The 14444-nt window shown below is 34.5% G+C and overlaps 3 protein-coding genes across 6 annotated transcripts in view; 2 read left to right on the top strand and 1 right to left on the bottom strand.

Annotated features, from left to right (window-relative positions):
• LOC109601661 (calpain-C-like) overlaps nucleotides 1–609 on the top strand; it is a 41799-nt gene extending 41190 nt beyond the window's left edge. The window contains exons 8-10 of the mRNA XM_049963368.1: nucleotides 9–273; nucleotides 331–389; nucleotides 450–609. Coding sequence (XP_049819325.1) covers nucleotides 9–273; nucleotides 331–389; nucleotides 450–476 — 351 coding nt within the window. The 3' untranslated portion in view covers nucleotides 477–609. The remainder of the gene's footprint in view (nucleotides 1–8; nucleotides 274–330; nucleotides 390–449) is intronic.
• A 38-nt stretch (nucleotides 610–647) lies between these two features.
• LOC109601674 (uncharacterized) lies at nucleotides 648–5129 on the bottom strand. Its single transcript, XM_020017940.2, has 14 exons — nucleotides 4996–5129; nucleotides 4672–4920; nucleotides 4494–4622; nucleotides 4013–4427; nucleotides 3792–3958; nucleotides 3139–3684; nucleotides 2992–3083; nucleotides 2742–2871; nucleotides 2620–2686; nucleotides 2342–2565; nucleotides 1881–2087; nucleotides 1689–1832; nucleotides 1063–1636; nucleotides 648–977 (listed from the first exon to the last, which is right to left on the bottom strand). The coding sequence occupies exons 1-14, from the start codon at nucleotides 5020–5022 to the stop codon at nucleotides 721–723; spliced, it is 3228 nt and encodes a 1075-aa protein (XP_019873499.2). The 5' UTR covers nucleotides 5023–5129; the 3' UTR covers nucleotides 648–720.
• A 501-nt stretch (nucleotides 5130–5630) lies between these two features.
• Nucleotides 5631–14372, top strand: LOC109601658 (balbiani ring protein 3). 4 transcript variants are annotated; one of them, XM_020017920.2, is made up of 19 exons: nucleotides 5631–5912; nucleotides 5967–6098; nucleotides 6189–6242; nucleotides 6318–6398; nucleotides 7420–7456; nucleotides 7514–7770; nucleotides 7972–8058; nucleotides 8221–8289; nucleotides 8359–8418; nucleotides 9041–9127; nucleotides 10108–10197; nucleotides 10312–10398; nucleotides 10692–10778; nucleotides 10952–11038; nucleotides 11099–11185; nucleotides 11415–11495; nucleotides 11637–11669; nucleotides 13262–13528; nucleotides 13585–14372. In XM_020017920.2, exons 1-19 carry the CDS (start codon nucleotides 5726–5728, stop codon nucleotides 14331–14333), a joined length of 2619 nt encoding a protein of 872 aa, XP_019873479.2. In that variant the 5' UTR covers nucleotides 5631–5725; the 3' UTR covers nucleotides 14334–14372. The 4 variants fall into 4 exon arrangements, with proteins under 4 accessions (XP_019873479.2, XP_019873478.2, XP_049819322.1 ...); XM_020017919.2 differs by having other exon boundaries at nucleotides 5967–6128; XM_049963365.1 differs by lacking the exons at nucleotides 10692–10778; nucleotides 10952–11038 and having other exon boundaries at nucleotides 5967–6128.
• Nucleotides 14373–14444: the final 72 nt, after the last annotated feature.

Genomic DNA, 14444 nt, shown 5'->3' with positions numbered 1-14444 from the left:
TTTCGCAGAGTTCCGGTACGGGTCGATTAAAGTTCGGAGACTTCAAGGACTTGATGTGCAGCCTGAAGTTTTGGCAGACCGCGTTCAAAAATCACTCGAAAGAGAAGACGGGCATACTGAAAGCGGAACGTCTGCGGGATGCCGTCCTCGAAGTGGGCTTCCAGCTCAGCAGCGATGTTTTAGCTACGCTTATTCTACGCTACATGCGCAAAGATGGGACCTTACGCTTCGGCGACTTCGTATCCGCTATATTGCATCTCACCGTTGCATTCAGTAAGTTTCTCTATTAAAAAAACTGATAATAAAATGTCATTGCTTTTTGTTTTGTAGATATATTTGAGGCCAAGGATCCTCTCCAAAATGGCAGCGTCAAACTCAATTTAGCAGAAGTAAGTTCATAAAAATAACATTGATATGCTTTTATGATAATGATATGGTTTTTCTTTCAGTGGCTGAAATCGTCCCTAACCTGCTGAACAAAATCAATTAGATAGGAAATTAATTCTGTTTTGTACATATATTATTAATGTATATTTTAAAATAATTATAATTATATATAATTGTATTGTATATTTTTTATAAATAAATTATCTTACTTTACAATGCAAAGTGGTGTGATTAAATAATCAAACTAAATAATAAAAATGTTCAAATATCAAATATTTTATTGAATGAATGAACAGGGACAAAGCGACCAAAACATAACAAACGATTAATTGTTTAATCTTCCAGGCCGCAATAACAGGAATCTTGATTGGCGTTTTTCGTGGCGTCATCGCCGGCTGCTGAAAAGACAGTATCATACGACGATTTCAAAAAATTTACGTGACCCTGCAAATTGCGGATGCGCATCTGCGCATCTTCAAAGTTTTCATTCAGATTGTTGATCTGCGCCTGCATTTTCTGACGAATCTCGTCGCGGTCCTTCTGAGCAGTGCGTGCAGCTGCCCTGCTCAGCGCCAACTGACGTTCCAAATCTGTAATCAACATCAATCAACCGTAAGTAACAGCCTAAGGTGACCATTATTGGTTACATCAAAGTATTTGAATTCACAATTTTACCTGAGATTTGATTTTGCATAGAACGGCGCACTGTTTCACATCTGTCCTTGGTGCGAGCCACTTGTCGAGCCGACTCCTCGCGCACTCCTTCAAGCTGAGCTTGAAGCTGTGCGATCTCGTGCAGTTTGGCCTGAGCCAATCGATCCTTTTCGTCCGCCAAGGAGGTGGTCTTGGTCAGTTCCTGGCGACAAACGGCCAGATCCGCATTCAAATCCTCAATCGTTTTATTAAGTTGTTCGATTTTGAGGGACATTGCAGCCTCATCATCGTCACCACGCAGTTCGTTCAGTTCCCGAGCCATTTCGGCAATTTTGTCCTTGTAAAGTTGCAGTTCACGGGCCATCGCCTCGTTGTTGCGTTCGGCCAGCATGTGCATTTGTTGAGCCTCCTGCAGCTTCGTCTGAGTGCAGCGCAAAACGTCAGGCAATGGGGTCAACTCTTGCAACTTTTCTTGGAACTGATTTTTAACTCGTTGGATCTCCAAGTTGACTTGCTCGCTGACTCGTCCGTTTTCCAGTTCCATCATGTCGATATGGCGCCGTTGTTCTTCCACCTCCTGTTGAGCTACGATATACTGAACAACATTTTAGATATACTAAATGAAATAAACAGCATTTAATAAATACTTTATTCCTGTAATCATCAAGTTGGCTTTGGTGGTCCTCAATTAAGGCTCGCAATTCCTCCAATTCGTCTTGAGCTTCTCTAAATCGTTGTCTAGCCACTCGGAGTTCTTGTTCCATTTCTACTAAGCTTTCTTTGTTAAATCCCTACAACAATAAAATATAATAAGCAGTTTCAGTAATTATAATTAGTACCTTTCCAGAAAGTTCTTTGATTTCAACCTCTAGTTCCCTGACCTTATCTTCAGCTGCACGTTTATCTTGTTCCATCTGAGCGATGCAGCTTTTAAACTTTTCATTGTCAGCTCGTAATCCAGCCACTTCACACAGCTTACTTTTAAAGTCATCCTGCAAACGACAGTATTGCTCCCGTATCTCACATAGTTGTTGATTTTGTGAACCCTGTAATATGTAATAGTTATTATGAAATTCTATAGCTTAAAGCAAATCACACCAATACAGTTAAGTATTAACAATAAAATAAAGATCAAAGCTATTTAATATGAAATGTATATTTTATCGTCTTCCAACACTATCACTATAATCCAAATACTCCTTCGCCGTGGAAGTATTTGCTTTGGTGTCACCCTAGTTCAGATTCCGTACAGCATGTTTCCATTAACTCACTTCCTGGATGAGCAATTGCATTTTCTTACCGTAGTCAGAGAGGGTGGTGAACAGGTATGACTTTTCTCTTGAGGCGGTGCTGGTGTAGTAGCTTTTCGTCGATGTTGCTCGAGATGTTGACGTTCACGTTGTACTCCCCGTAAATCGCATTGAATATTCCGAACGTCACGTTCCATAGCAGCAAGTTGCTTCTCCAAATTCTCTGTCGTGTCTGTGTACTGACGTAGTCGTGTTTCAATTGTACCACGATTACCTATTATAATGGTAGTTTGTTTATATGATTATATTGATTATTTTGTTGTCCCACCTCGTTCACAGACTGCACGTGGTTTCTCCGCTGGCTGGCATTGTTGCTGCTGCGGCTTTTGTTGTTGCTATTAAGAAAATTATTAAAAATATAGTAAGTAGTGAAAGTCATCATTAACAAACCATTAGTTTTTCCGTAAGCAAAGAATTTTCCTTGCAAATCATCCGCATCTCCGCACGGAGATTCTCCAGTTGCGATTGAAGACATTCTACGGTGGTATCTTGGGCCGCCAGGTCGGATTGGAGCTTGTATCTGGGAAATGAAAGAAGTTCACTTGAAATTTTTGTAACAGACTTACCAAACGTTTGACAATGACAGTGACGTATAAATACCAATCTTAAAATATAAAACACACCACCATTGATGACTTACCTCATTCCCTCTAGATTCTGATTTTCATTAGCAAGCTTCTCTTGCATGCAAAAGCTTTCGTTTAAAGTTTGAGCCAATTGGGGTACTACATTCTACAAAATTAAAAGAGTTAAAGTAAATTAATTAATCTTCACTTAATATACATACCATAGTTCCTGGTGGAGGCATTGAACCTACTCCACAAGACGCTCCGACACGTACACAGCCTGCTGCTCCGGCACCCATTCCACCAGGAACTCCACCACCCATTCCACCAGGAGCTCCACCACCCATGCCGCCGTATGCTCCGTATCCGGTGGTAACACCCGGTGTTCCTGGCGGACCGCAAACTGTAGGCGGCGGTCTCATGCCGCCCATCCCCATGGCGTTCTGCGCAAGCAAAAACGGTGCCCCGCCCATCATCTGCTGTTGCTGGGGCAGCGGACCAGGTGCGCAAGGATCGCTCCGTTTTTGCTTGCTTTTATCATGGCACACAATTATCTTGGGCATGTCGTTCTCAGTAGCGCCGCACACAATCACTTTGGGCAGACGATCCTCATCCCGGGGTATCTCCAGAGCTGGTCTGGGAGACTTGTAATTTTCGAAAAGGTTCGCCTGAGCAATTAGCTGCTGTATGCGTCTCGTCTTCTCCTCGAATATGACCATCTGAGCCTTGAGCTCTTTGTTCATACGCTCCAGTTCCTTCGCTTCGCCCTAAAAAGAAAGACAAACTTAATTATTTACTTGTCGATAATAAAAATTTATCTACAAGTAGCTTAGAATAATAATTTGAGATTACTTTAAATTGTTTTAGACAGTACCTCAGTCATTTTGTCCTTTTGCATAAGTTCAGCGACTCGTTTTTTGATTGTGGTGATTACTTCCGCAGTACATTTAGCCTGTCGTTCGCACTCTTCCAACTCCCTGAGGACCTTCTCATCGATTTTTGAATCGTAGGCGAAAACCGAACCAGTGTCTTCATCATCCTCTATAATTTCAAACCATTAAATTATTTAAAATAATACTATAAACAGATAAATACTGTCTTCTCCGAGTGCATCAAGCAGCTGCTGGTTCTCCTCAGCGACCTGCTCTAACTCCTGAGATGCTTGCTTAATCATTGCCTCTACTTCCTCCATATCATCACCCTCAGCTTCACCCTCGGTATCCATCTCCGCCTCGGTAGGCTCCGTCACTTCCTCTTCGTCAGACATCTCTGCAGCTTTGTCCTTTTCCTCCTGTGGCACCTGTGGTTCTGGTTCCTCTTCTTCTAAAACGGTTTCTGGAAGATAGACTTCGTGTGTTTCTTCGGTTTCCGAAGATTTTTCCTCCTCCTCTTGATGTTGATTAATGTATAGATCGACTACAAGTTTGTCTTTAAGATAGCGAGGTGAATCACCTGCTTCTTCTGGTTTTAACTCTTTAAATAATAAATTGGGCTTAGGAAAATCACCGGCCTTTAAGAAAAAAAATAATTGTGTTTAGATGTAAAACTGCTAACAGTCAACATATGCACGTTGTACCTCAAATTTTGGAGAGTACAATTGCTTCTTTCCTTTTTCTGATCTGCTTGACAGTCTTTGTTCGTCTTGATTCTCTGATAAACGCGGGCTTCTGGCGGTTAATGAATATCTCAGTTTCTTATTTACTTTCTAGAAAAGTTAACGTTTTAAAAAAGCCCCACCTCCAGCAGTCACTCACTTTCTTTACGTTCCCGGTGGATTTAGCCTCTCGCAGGAATTGCTCGGCCACACGTAGGTCCCTAAGTAAATCCTCCTTTTCACGATTGCGCAGCGTGTGCCGAAAGTACGAATGGGGATCGCCGAAGTTCGATGTGCTTTTACCGAATAATTTGCTGTAGTCGTCAACAAATCGTCGGAAGTCTACGCTTTCCCCTTCGTTCTTCTCCACTGGAATTTTCGATTTTACGGGGAATTTTCGCTTGATTGGCTAAAGATTAGTGAACCCGTGAATTTCGTTTTTGGCACATGCCAAATGTACTGTCAAGTAATTTTATCCACTTACCTCCATAGATTTATCCGAATAAACCATGGCCCAGTAGGTTTTTTAGTTTTTAGAGCAGTCTTTAATACTCGGGTGTAAAATGTTTTGGTGTAAAGTACCTATAGACGCTATTATAACATTGTATAATTAAAACAAAAAAAATATAACACTTGCTACGATTGTCTGAATCATAGTACGACCAGTCTGAGAATAAGTCAAACTAATAGACTGTTGAGTTCAATTTGACAGTTAGATACTTGATATATTTTGTATTGCTACAATTTTAAAATTACTTCGTAGAATGTTCTGAAATTTATATATCTTTACTTAATAAATAAAAATTTCACTAAATTGTAGAAAAAAAATATATATAATAGAATATAATAAATAATAATAATAAAGAATATGTGACAAAAACAATTATTATTTTTAGTATTTACTTCTGTAAGGATACAATTAATACAATAAACTGACGTTAAATGAGAATCAGTCGATATATTCATCATAATAATAATAATAATAAAATCGTTGTCTTTTTAATTCACATGAATCTAACAAGATAAATAAATTGAATCTACAATATTTTCTCTGTTAAATTGTTCACAACAATGATTACCGAATTGAAGACATAATCAAACAATAGTTCATTTCAAACGTCACTTTTCTCCCTTTAGAAATGTCATCCACAAAATTTAAAGTATCTCACCAATAGTTAATCATTCATAACATGTAAAAAAGCATACAATAAGCTATGACCAAAAACAACGATTGTACGTGTATCGTGCCATGTCCCTGTAAAGAATGTGACCGGGACAACCCCAAAAAATCGGAGGGCTTCTGCGACTGCGGCAATACAGGCTGTCAATGTGAGGCCCAGTCATCGGTATGGGATACCGAGGAGGATTATTGCAATTGTGACGACATTAATATATGTCTAGGTATATTTCATTGATTTTTCAGCACTTATAACAAACTTTGATTCGATGTAACAGGCGAAGGGGCGCCGGATGACGAAGACTACTGTGAGTGCGGTGACGAATGTCCGAGTGGCAGTACGATGATGACTCAAAAATCAATTTGCTACTGCGAAACTTGCAAATGTGCGGACTGCATGCACACACAAGGTGCATCAAAATCGTATGCGGATACGACCGGTATTTAAGATAAAAAGAACAACATTTATTAATATTTGTACATAACACTATATTTTTTAGGAGATTTGGATGAAGAAATATGTGAATGTCCACCTCCTTGCGATTGTTCTGTGGGTAAGTTCATTGTTCCAAATTTAAATAAACTTACACTACATATTATTCAATGATTTTTTACAATTTTTGTTAAAGCTTTAGAATCGTCAAGGCGAAGTCAATCTAATCCAGGATCATGTACTTGTCCACCGACACCATGTAGCTGTCCGAACTCAGGTAATTTATACGACACATATACATTTTTAATAAACAGAAAACTTTTAAGTCATAATTTCTTAGCCTTAAAAAAGCACAGTATTAAATATACTCTTTTTGTGCCGGGTAGTTCAACTAAATGAAACATTGGAAGTTTATACAGGACTAAATCAACCTTAAATCATCAACCGTATATTAACAAAAGCGTGTACTATCAGGTACTTCTGCTTATTTGTTCCCTACTTTAGGGTAAAACATCATTATAAAAATGACATCAATTGTTGTTTTATATTTGGTAGTATTGAGTTTTCGATCATTGGACATGGTCATTCAAGTAATAATCAAACAAAAAAACTATTTCAACAATGCACAGTATATATACAATTTTTTACCAAATCCATTCAATTTCACTTATAAGATATACACAACACTATACATCAACTGTATAGCTACAGATATATTGGTATAAGCATGTCGGTGACGCGAACGCACGAGATTTCACCCATCCAAAATGTGTCTAAGGCGTTTTCACTTAACTGTAAGAAATTAAAATTAATTTCAAACCGCCATGTCCACAAAGTTTTTATAATATAATAATAATAATAGGTGCACAATATGCTAAAACATCTATAAAAATTAAAATTCTGAGTAGACAGATATTTTCATTTAAAGTAAGAAAGTAGCGTTTAAAGTAGGAAAAAAATAAGCGCAAATTACAAACATCTTGTTTAATATTTTGGCTTAATAATTCTTAAGAGAATATATTTTTCTTAATGTATGTTCAAAAATTTCATAATTTGAAAAAAATACTATTATAACGAATAATATTTACGCAAAAAAGATGTTACCTCCGGTTGAGCCGGAAGTGGTGCATTGAAATTATTTAAAAAATAGATAACATAATGCTATAGAAGCAATCAAAATTTCAGATTGACTAACTACTACTTCTACTTCTATTTCTAATGATTAATTTAAGTAAATCACCTTGTGTAGAATTAATTGCTTGTCATAATAAAATAAAACTAATGTACAAATTTCGTAGGTGGAACTGGGACCGAGAAGAGCTGTAAATGTACAAAGTAAATAATTTTTCTTTGTTAATATATTGGAACATTCGATTAAATTAAATATTTTAGGTGTGAATGTAAACCATGCAGTTATGGTGGTGAAGGCAAAGCCGCTGATGAGAAAAAAGGTCCGAACTGCACCTGTATAAAATGTTTGTGCGCCGAATGCGGTGTTCAAGCTTCAGGGAAAGAGGAAAAGAAGGATAAGGAACCAACCAAGGAGAAATCAGACAAGAAACCTCAAAAGGAATCAAACTGTATCTGTTTAGATTGTATATGTGTCGAGTGTCAGGGTAAAAATAAACCATCAGAGAAAAAAGCTGAAGGTAGGTGTGCTTTTTTTGTATTTTGATTTCGAGATTAACTGCATAAAATTTTCAATTTAAAGAAAGGTGTAATAAATTCACTCAATATGGTTATCACAACTGTGAAGTTGTTTTTATAATAAAATAGTAACTGCCTTAAATAATAATGTTCCCACTAATTACCTATATGATTCCTACATTCGTTTATAACTCGTGTTACAGATAAAGCTAAAAAAGGTGAAAAAGTAGACAAAGGTACCTGCAAATGCGAACCATGCGCATGTACAGACTGCGTTTCTAAAGAAAAAGGTATGCATCTTTAAAATATTAATATTATGGTATTACTTCCTCTAGCATTGGTGTCAGTAAAAGGTGATTTTAAATAATTAATTATTTATTCGCCTATAAAAATTTATGACTGTACTTAATGTTTATTAAAAAATAGTTCAAATTTAAAACATCATATTACAGATAAAGCCGACAAAGGAAACTGCAAATGCGAACCATGTAAATGCCCTGATTGCGTTTCAATGGCAAAAGGTAAGATTTATAGTATTCAAACATCCAACGTTGTTAATGTATAATGTTTATTTAAATAAATTGTTATAGGTAAAGGAAACTGCAAATGCAAGCCATGTAATTGCCCGGAGTGCACTGCGAAGGGTGAGGGTGAGTATATTTCAAACGTTTAGAGATCACATTTTAATGAATTATTAAACTATTAATTTTGAACCCCTAATTTCGATAAAATTTCATATCTTAATATTAGCCTATAAAATATGTGTCTATTTCCAAACACATCTTTTATTTTTTTAAAAACCAACCAAATAAATTTTAATAATTAATTATTATATTTCAATTGTTTCCAATTTTGATTATTGATCTTTTTACAAATAAAACTTCGTTCATTCTGGAATTAATGCAGCAAATCTCATCAAAGATTTACTTATTCTTTTTTTAAACATTTGTAATAAATAGGAAAAAAAATCAAAAATTAAAAAGGCATAATTTGAAAAATTAATGTTTTTCTAAAAACTAAATAAATTTATAATATTTTATTCGTAAAGTTCATTAGCAATTAACAACTTGAAAAACAGCAGCTTATTTAACCAATTTTTGAATTAGAGCTTTATTTATGTGAAGAAATGTTTTTGAAAATTTTTTATTTTTTCAACCTTTAAAACCTATAAAATGGAGACGTATTTCGAAGGGGTCGATGAATGCTCCATGAGAATAAAATATAATATTGCAACATGATTATGTTGTTTTAATTTAAACAATTCTGTTGCAGGTAAAGACGACAAAGGAAATTGCACTTGCATCGAATGCAAATGTTCAAATTGCGTTGCTAAAGGTGGCAATGCTGCTAAATCTGGAGGTACGCTTAGTTAATAATAATTTAGTAAATTTAATAATACTATATTAGTGTTAAGCATCTAATTTTAATTTTTACATCATGAGGTGATACCTAAAAAATTTGAATTTTCTAAAATGTTCAAAATTAAGTTCTAATAAGATAAACACACATACCAATGTAATATTATTTCATGCAGTTCCCAACAAACATTTTTCAATACTTGAACATATTTATAAAAAGGCACAAAAATCTTTTAATTTTACAATTTGTTTTTTAAGGTCACTGAAGATCTGGTTAGTCATATTTAGATATGTGGGAGCTGAATTTCAGGACAGACTAGTTTATTGAGGTATCACAAGTCCACACTTTCCATTTTAAAATATAGTTGGTAGTTATTTAGTAAGATTCATAACATCATGCATATTTTTTATTATAGGTTCTACTTATTTATCTTATTCTATTCAAAAGTGATGAAGGAGATCTTACTGTATAACCCAATTAATTAATTAATACATAATTTATATAATAATTTAATAACAATAAATATGATGAATTTAAAAAAGAATTAGATAAAAATTTATTATAACTAAACATTTTATCGAATCGTAAAAAAAAGTAAATTTTAAAATAGAATATCTATAAAAAATGTATTATCAGCAAATTTATCTGAATAAAAATAATTTTATATAGCCGTTTTGTTAAGAATTATTTGTTTTTGATAAAAAGCACCATTGTTTAGATTTAAAATGATTTTAAGGTAGTTTTTGGTACTAACTCCATATTACTAATAATTTAACCCAATTTAAATTACAAATTTGTTGTAAAATAGTATTTGATTTCCTGGAATTATTGGATATTTGACTAATAAATAACAGACCACATAATATTTTAATACAAAAGCAATTTTAATAGTTTTCTCAAAGAATAAAACCAAAAATGTTTGTTGGGATATTAATTAACCAGTAATATTGACTATTATAGTTTAAATTGTTGTATTCCAGCTAAGGACGACAAAGGAAATTGCACTTGCATCGAATGCAAATGTACAGATTGTGTTGCTAAGGGTGGCAATGCTGCGAAATCAGGAGGAGGTACGTTAAGTTTAAATTAAAAGCATTATTTTCATTTGGTTTATTATATAATATTCAATAATTATAATAACAATATTGCTCTTACATTTAATTTATAATTCTATTCTATTCTAGCCAAGGAAGACAAAGAAAATTGCACCTGCGTTAAATGCAAATGCACGGATTGCGTGGCTAAGGGTGGCAATGCTGCGAAATCAGGAGGTATGTTAAATTTAAAATTAAAAATAAAAAAGCATTATTTTTCTTTTGTTAAATCTTTAAATCTTATCATTATAATCAATAATAATAATAATATTACATTTATATTTAATTTTAATTTCTAAATTATATCGAATATTCACATATTATATATGAAATTTTTTTTAACTTTTTAGATAAAAAATCCGTTTAAAAGGGTTCACAACTTTTATAAAACCTAATATGTTTGTTAGAATATTAATTACTCAGTAATATCATTATAATATACTGTTCTAGTTTAAAATCTTGTGTTGTAGATAAGGGCGACAAAGGAAACTGCACCTGTATTGAATGCAAATGTACGGATTGCGTGGCTAAGGGTGGCAATGCTGCAAAATCAGGAGGTAAGTTAAATTTAAATAAAAAATAAACAACAATTACTTCCCTTTAGTTGAATCTTTAAATCCTAATTTCTAAAACCTAAAATGTTAGTTGGGATGTTAATTAATCAGTAAAATCATTATGATGATGATATGTTTAGTAAAACACCGTTCTAATTTAAATTCTTGTATTCTAGCCAAGGACGATAAAGGCAATTGCACCTGCACCGATTGCAAATGTGTGGATTGTGTGGCTAAGGGTGGCAGCGGTGCTAAATCAGGAGGTTTGTTAATTCTATTTGTATTTTATTTTTATTATATTTTATTAAATTTATATATTGCAGCTAAGGACGACAAAGGAAATTGCACCTGCGAGAAATGCAGCTGCACAGATTGCGTTGCTAAGCGTGGCAATGCTGCGAAATCAGGGGGTAAGTTGAGTTTAAAATTAAAAAGAAACAATCATTTTCTTTCAGTTATTACTTAATTTTAATTTCAAATTACACATTGTGTTGCTTTGTCGCAAACTTTTTTGTACATAAAAGTAATTTAAAGAATTTTTTAACATTTAAAAAACTTATAACGTTTTTTGATATTTTAATTAACCAACAAAATCATTGATTATTATATATCGTTCTAGTTTTAATTCTTGTATTTTAGGTAAGGACGACAAGGGAAATTGCACCTGCTCCGATTGCAAATGTGTGGATTGTGCGGCTAAGGGTGGCAGTGCTGCAAAAGGTACGTAATATATGAAATTAAAAAGAAACAATTTCTTCAATTAGACCTTTGTTTTTTACAATAATAATAATAATACATGCATTAAATTGAAAAAGAGTACAAATTTAAATATGCACTTTAATTTAATCCTTTGTGTTCTAGATAAAGGTGACAAAGGAGGCTCAAAATCTGCTGGTACGTATATACTTTGTCTAAATTTAACCACACATTACAAACTCTTTGTTATTGAGTTATTGAACTTCCCGAAAGTTATTTGTCATATTTTTATGAGTTATTTACCGTTTAAACCAAATTTCTGATGAAAAAGGATATATTAATAGTAGCTCTTTTATATAATACTTACACTATTGCTCATATGTAGAGCAACTTTAGAACATTTTATTTATCTTGATAAAAGTGTACGTTTCAATTTTCATATTATTGTCAGTTATGCACTTATGTTTGATAGAAACAATACATCAATATAATTGTTTATTAGTGGGTTTAGTTAGGTATTTATTAATATTTGAAATATATTCAAGGGTCAAAAGTAGAGCAACTTTAAAATAAAACAACTTTATGTACATTTAGCCTTCTTTTATTTAATATCTAGTAGCATATCCATTATTTTTAATAACTTCTAAACACCTTTTCCTCATTAATTTTGGTAGCTTTTCAATATAATCGTTCGAAATTTCTTTCGAATGGTTTTGAACTTCTTCGTAGAGTTCTTTTATATTTGACAGTCTATTTGCAGGGATTTTCCGATCAATTTCTTCTCAAAGGTTTTCCATTGTACTGAGGTCTGGATTTTGTGCTGGCCAAGGCATGACACGTACTCTTTGAGAAGCGAACCATTCCTTAACTAACTTAGACGTATGTTTCGGATCGTTGTCGTGGTGGAAGGTTCACCTTAAACTGATGTTACTTTCGTCAAATGGAAGCATATGATTCTAGAGAATGTCACGATAAACAAAACGATCTATTATCCCGTCTGACTTAACAAGTGGTCCATGCTAAACCCAGGAAAACATACCAAACCATAACGTCTCCTCCATCATGCTTCACAGTGGGTTTAGTGTACTTGGGATTATACTTTTCATTAATAGGTCCCCTCATCTATGAAATACCATCAGATTTGAATAATTGGAGCCGACTTTCATCGGAAAACAAAATTGTTTTCTATTGCCCATCTGTCCAGTTCACATGTTCTCTTGCAAAGAAGTTTCGCTGCTCTATAGTTTGCAGAAATGAAGAGCTTCTTTGTTGGTTTTCTACCATAGAGACCAGCTCTTTTTAGTCTTCGTTTTATGGTACTCGTTTTTGTTTTCCTGTCCAAAACTCTGTTAGTCTTTCATTTTATACCACTTTTGGGAACTCCTTCCAGTGAATTCCTTCTGTTAAAATTGGAAATCGTCCTTGAAATGATGTTTTTCACCAATTCGGAAGTTTTCTACAATTTATTGTTTAATTTGTATCGTTAAATGGACAATTCTAGGCATCTTTAGCTTTAAGGAACGATGTCGAGCACAGAAATAAATTATAAAATCAATTGTATTAAATATAGGGTTTGGTTGCTTTACTTATGAACTCTGTCCGAAATAAAATGTTGTATAAAAACTACGTAAAGATATCCGCATATAAATTGAGATACAAAATGTTTAGACACTTATTAATTATAAAATTAATTTAAATTAAAAAGAATTGTTCTTTTAATAAAATTATTAATGTTTTTTAGTTTGTTGCTTTACATATGAGCGACAGTATATATGTATCTATTATTCTAGATAAAAATGCCGATCAAAAGTGTACTTGTGGGGATTGTCCATGCAACCCTTGTGAAAGGGGCGGCGGCAAAGAAGGCGGTAAAGACAAATGTAAATGCGGCCAATGTCTTTGTCCAAGTTGTCCCGGAAAAAATGAGAGTTCCAAAGCACGTCCGGAAAATTGTACGTGCAAGGAGTGCGTTTGTAAGGAGTGCGAAGGAACGGGACAACACAAGGAAAAGTGCAAATGCGATCCGTGTATCTGCCCGTCCTGCAAGTTACCCGGAGGTACGTCGACTGATTGACACTGATAATGTGATAAGTAAATTTTAATTTCTCTTTAGGTAAAGGCGACACGGCGGCAGATTTTATGTTTCCTGCTGCCAAGCCGGCGGAGGACTGTGACTGCATCATATGTACGGAAAAAAAAAAACTTAGTGGTGGTCCAGACAAATGCGCCGATAGAGACCCGAGTCCGCCTCTGATTGAGCTGCACAAAAGGAGTTCCGGCGCTGGGGAGGGTTGCGATTGCGACGATTGCACTAGTAAGAAACGTGCCAAGAACAAAAGGAAGAAGGCGAAGAAGTGTGCCGCTCCTCCAAACGTGTTCCGCTGCGAAGATGAAGGTAAAAAGGATAACAAACAGGAAAAGAATTGCGGCATTGACAAATCTATGTCGAAAATGAAGGCGGAACTGTCGCAACTGGAGGAACAATGCAGAGCAAAGGATGTAATAATTAATCTTATGACGGAGGAGTTCAAGACACGCGTAAGCGAAGACTACGTTTATAATCTCGTGAACAAAGACGGCGATGAAACGTCAGTCGATATGTCTAATTTTGAAGTATTGGATGTAAGACGTTGTGCTTTGGATAGTCTGATTATAAAATGGGCACCACCGAAGTCAGAAAAGATCGAAGGATACGAGGTTCACATTGACAATGCGTTAAAACAAAAACTATCCAAGCAGAGAACAATGGTCATGCTGAATAACATTAATCTCACACAGGATGTGGAAATCAGTGTATTTGCAATCATTGATAAAACACCCTGGGATCCACCTGCCATGGCATTATATAAAGTCTGTAAATAAATAATTTTAGTTTTCCTAATTAAAGGTGGATTAAGTCTATTTAATCAATCGATTTTTCCCATAATTCTTCCAACAATGGTAGCAATTATTTCCCCTAAAAAAAATCGCATC

The sequence above is a fragment of the Aethina tumida genome, chromosome 2 (genome assembly GCF_024364675.1).
Source record: "Aethina tumida isolate Nest 87 chromosome 2, icAetTumi1.1, whole genome shotgun sequence".
NCBI lineage: Eukaryota > Metazoa > Arthropoda > Insecta > Coleoptera > Nitidulidae > Aethina > Aethina tumida.
Note: the sequence above shows the minus strand (reverse complement) of the source record. Positions and strands in the feature narration are given on the sequence as shown.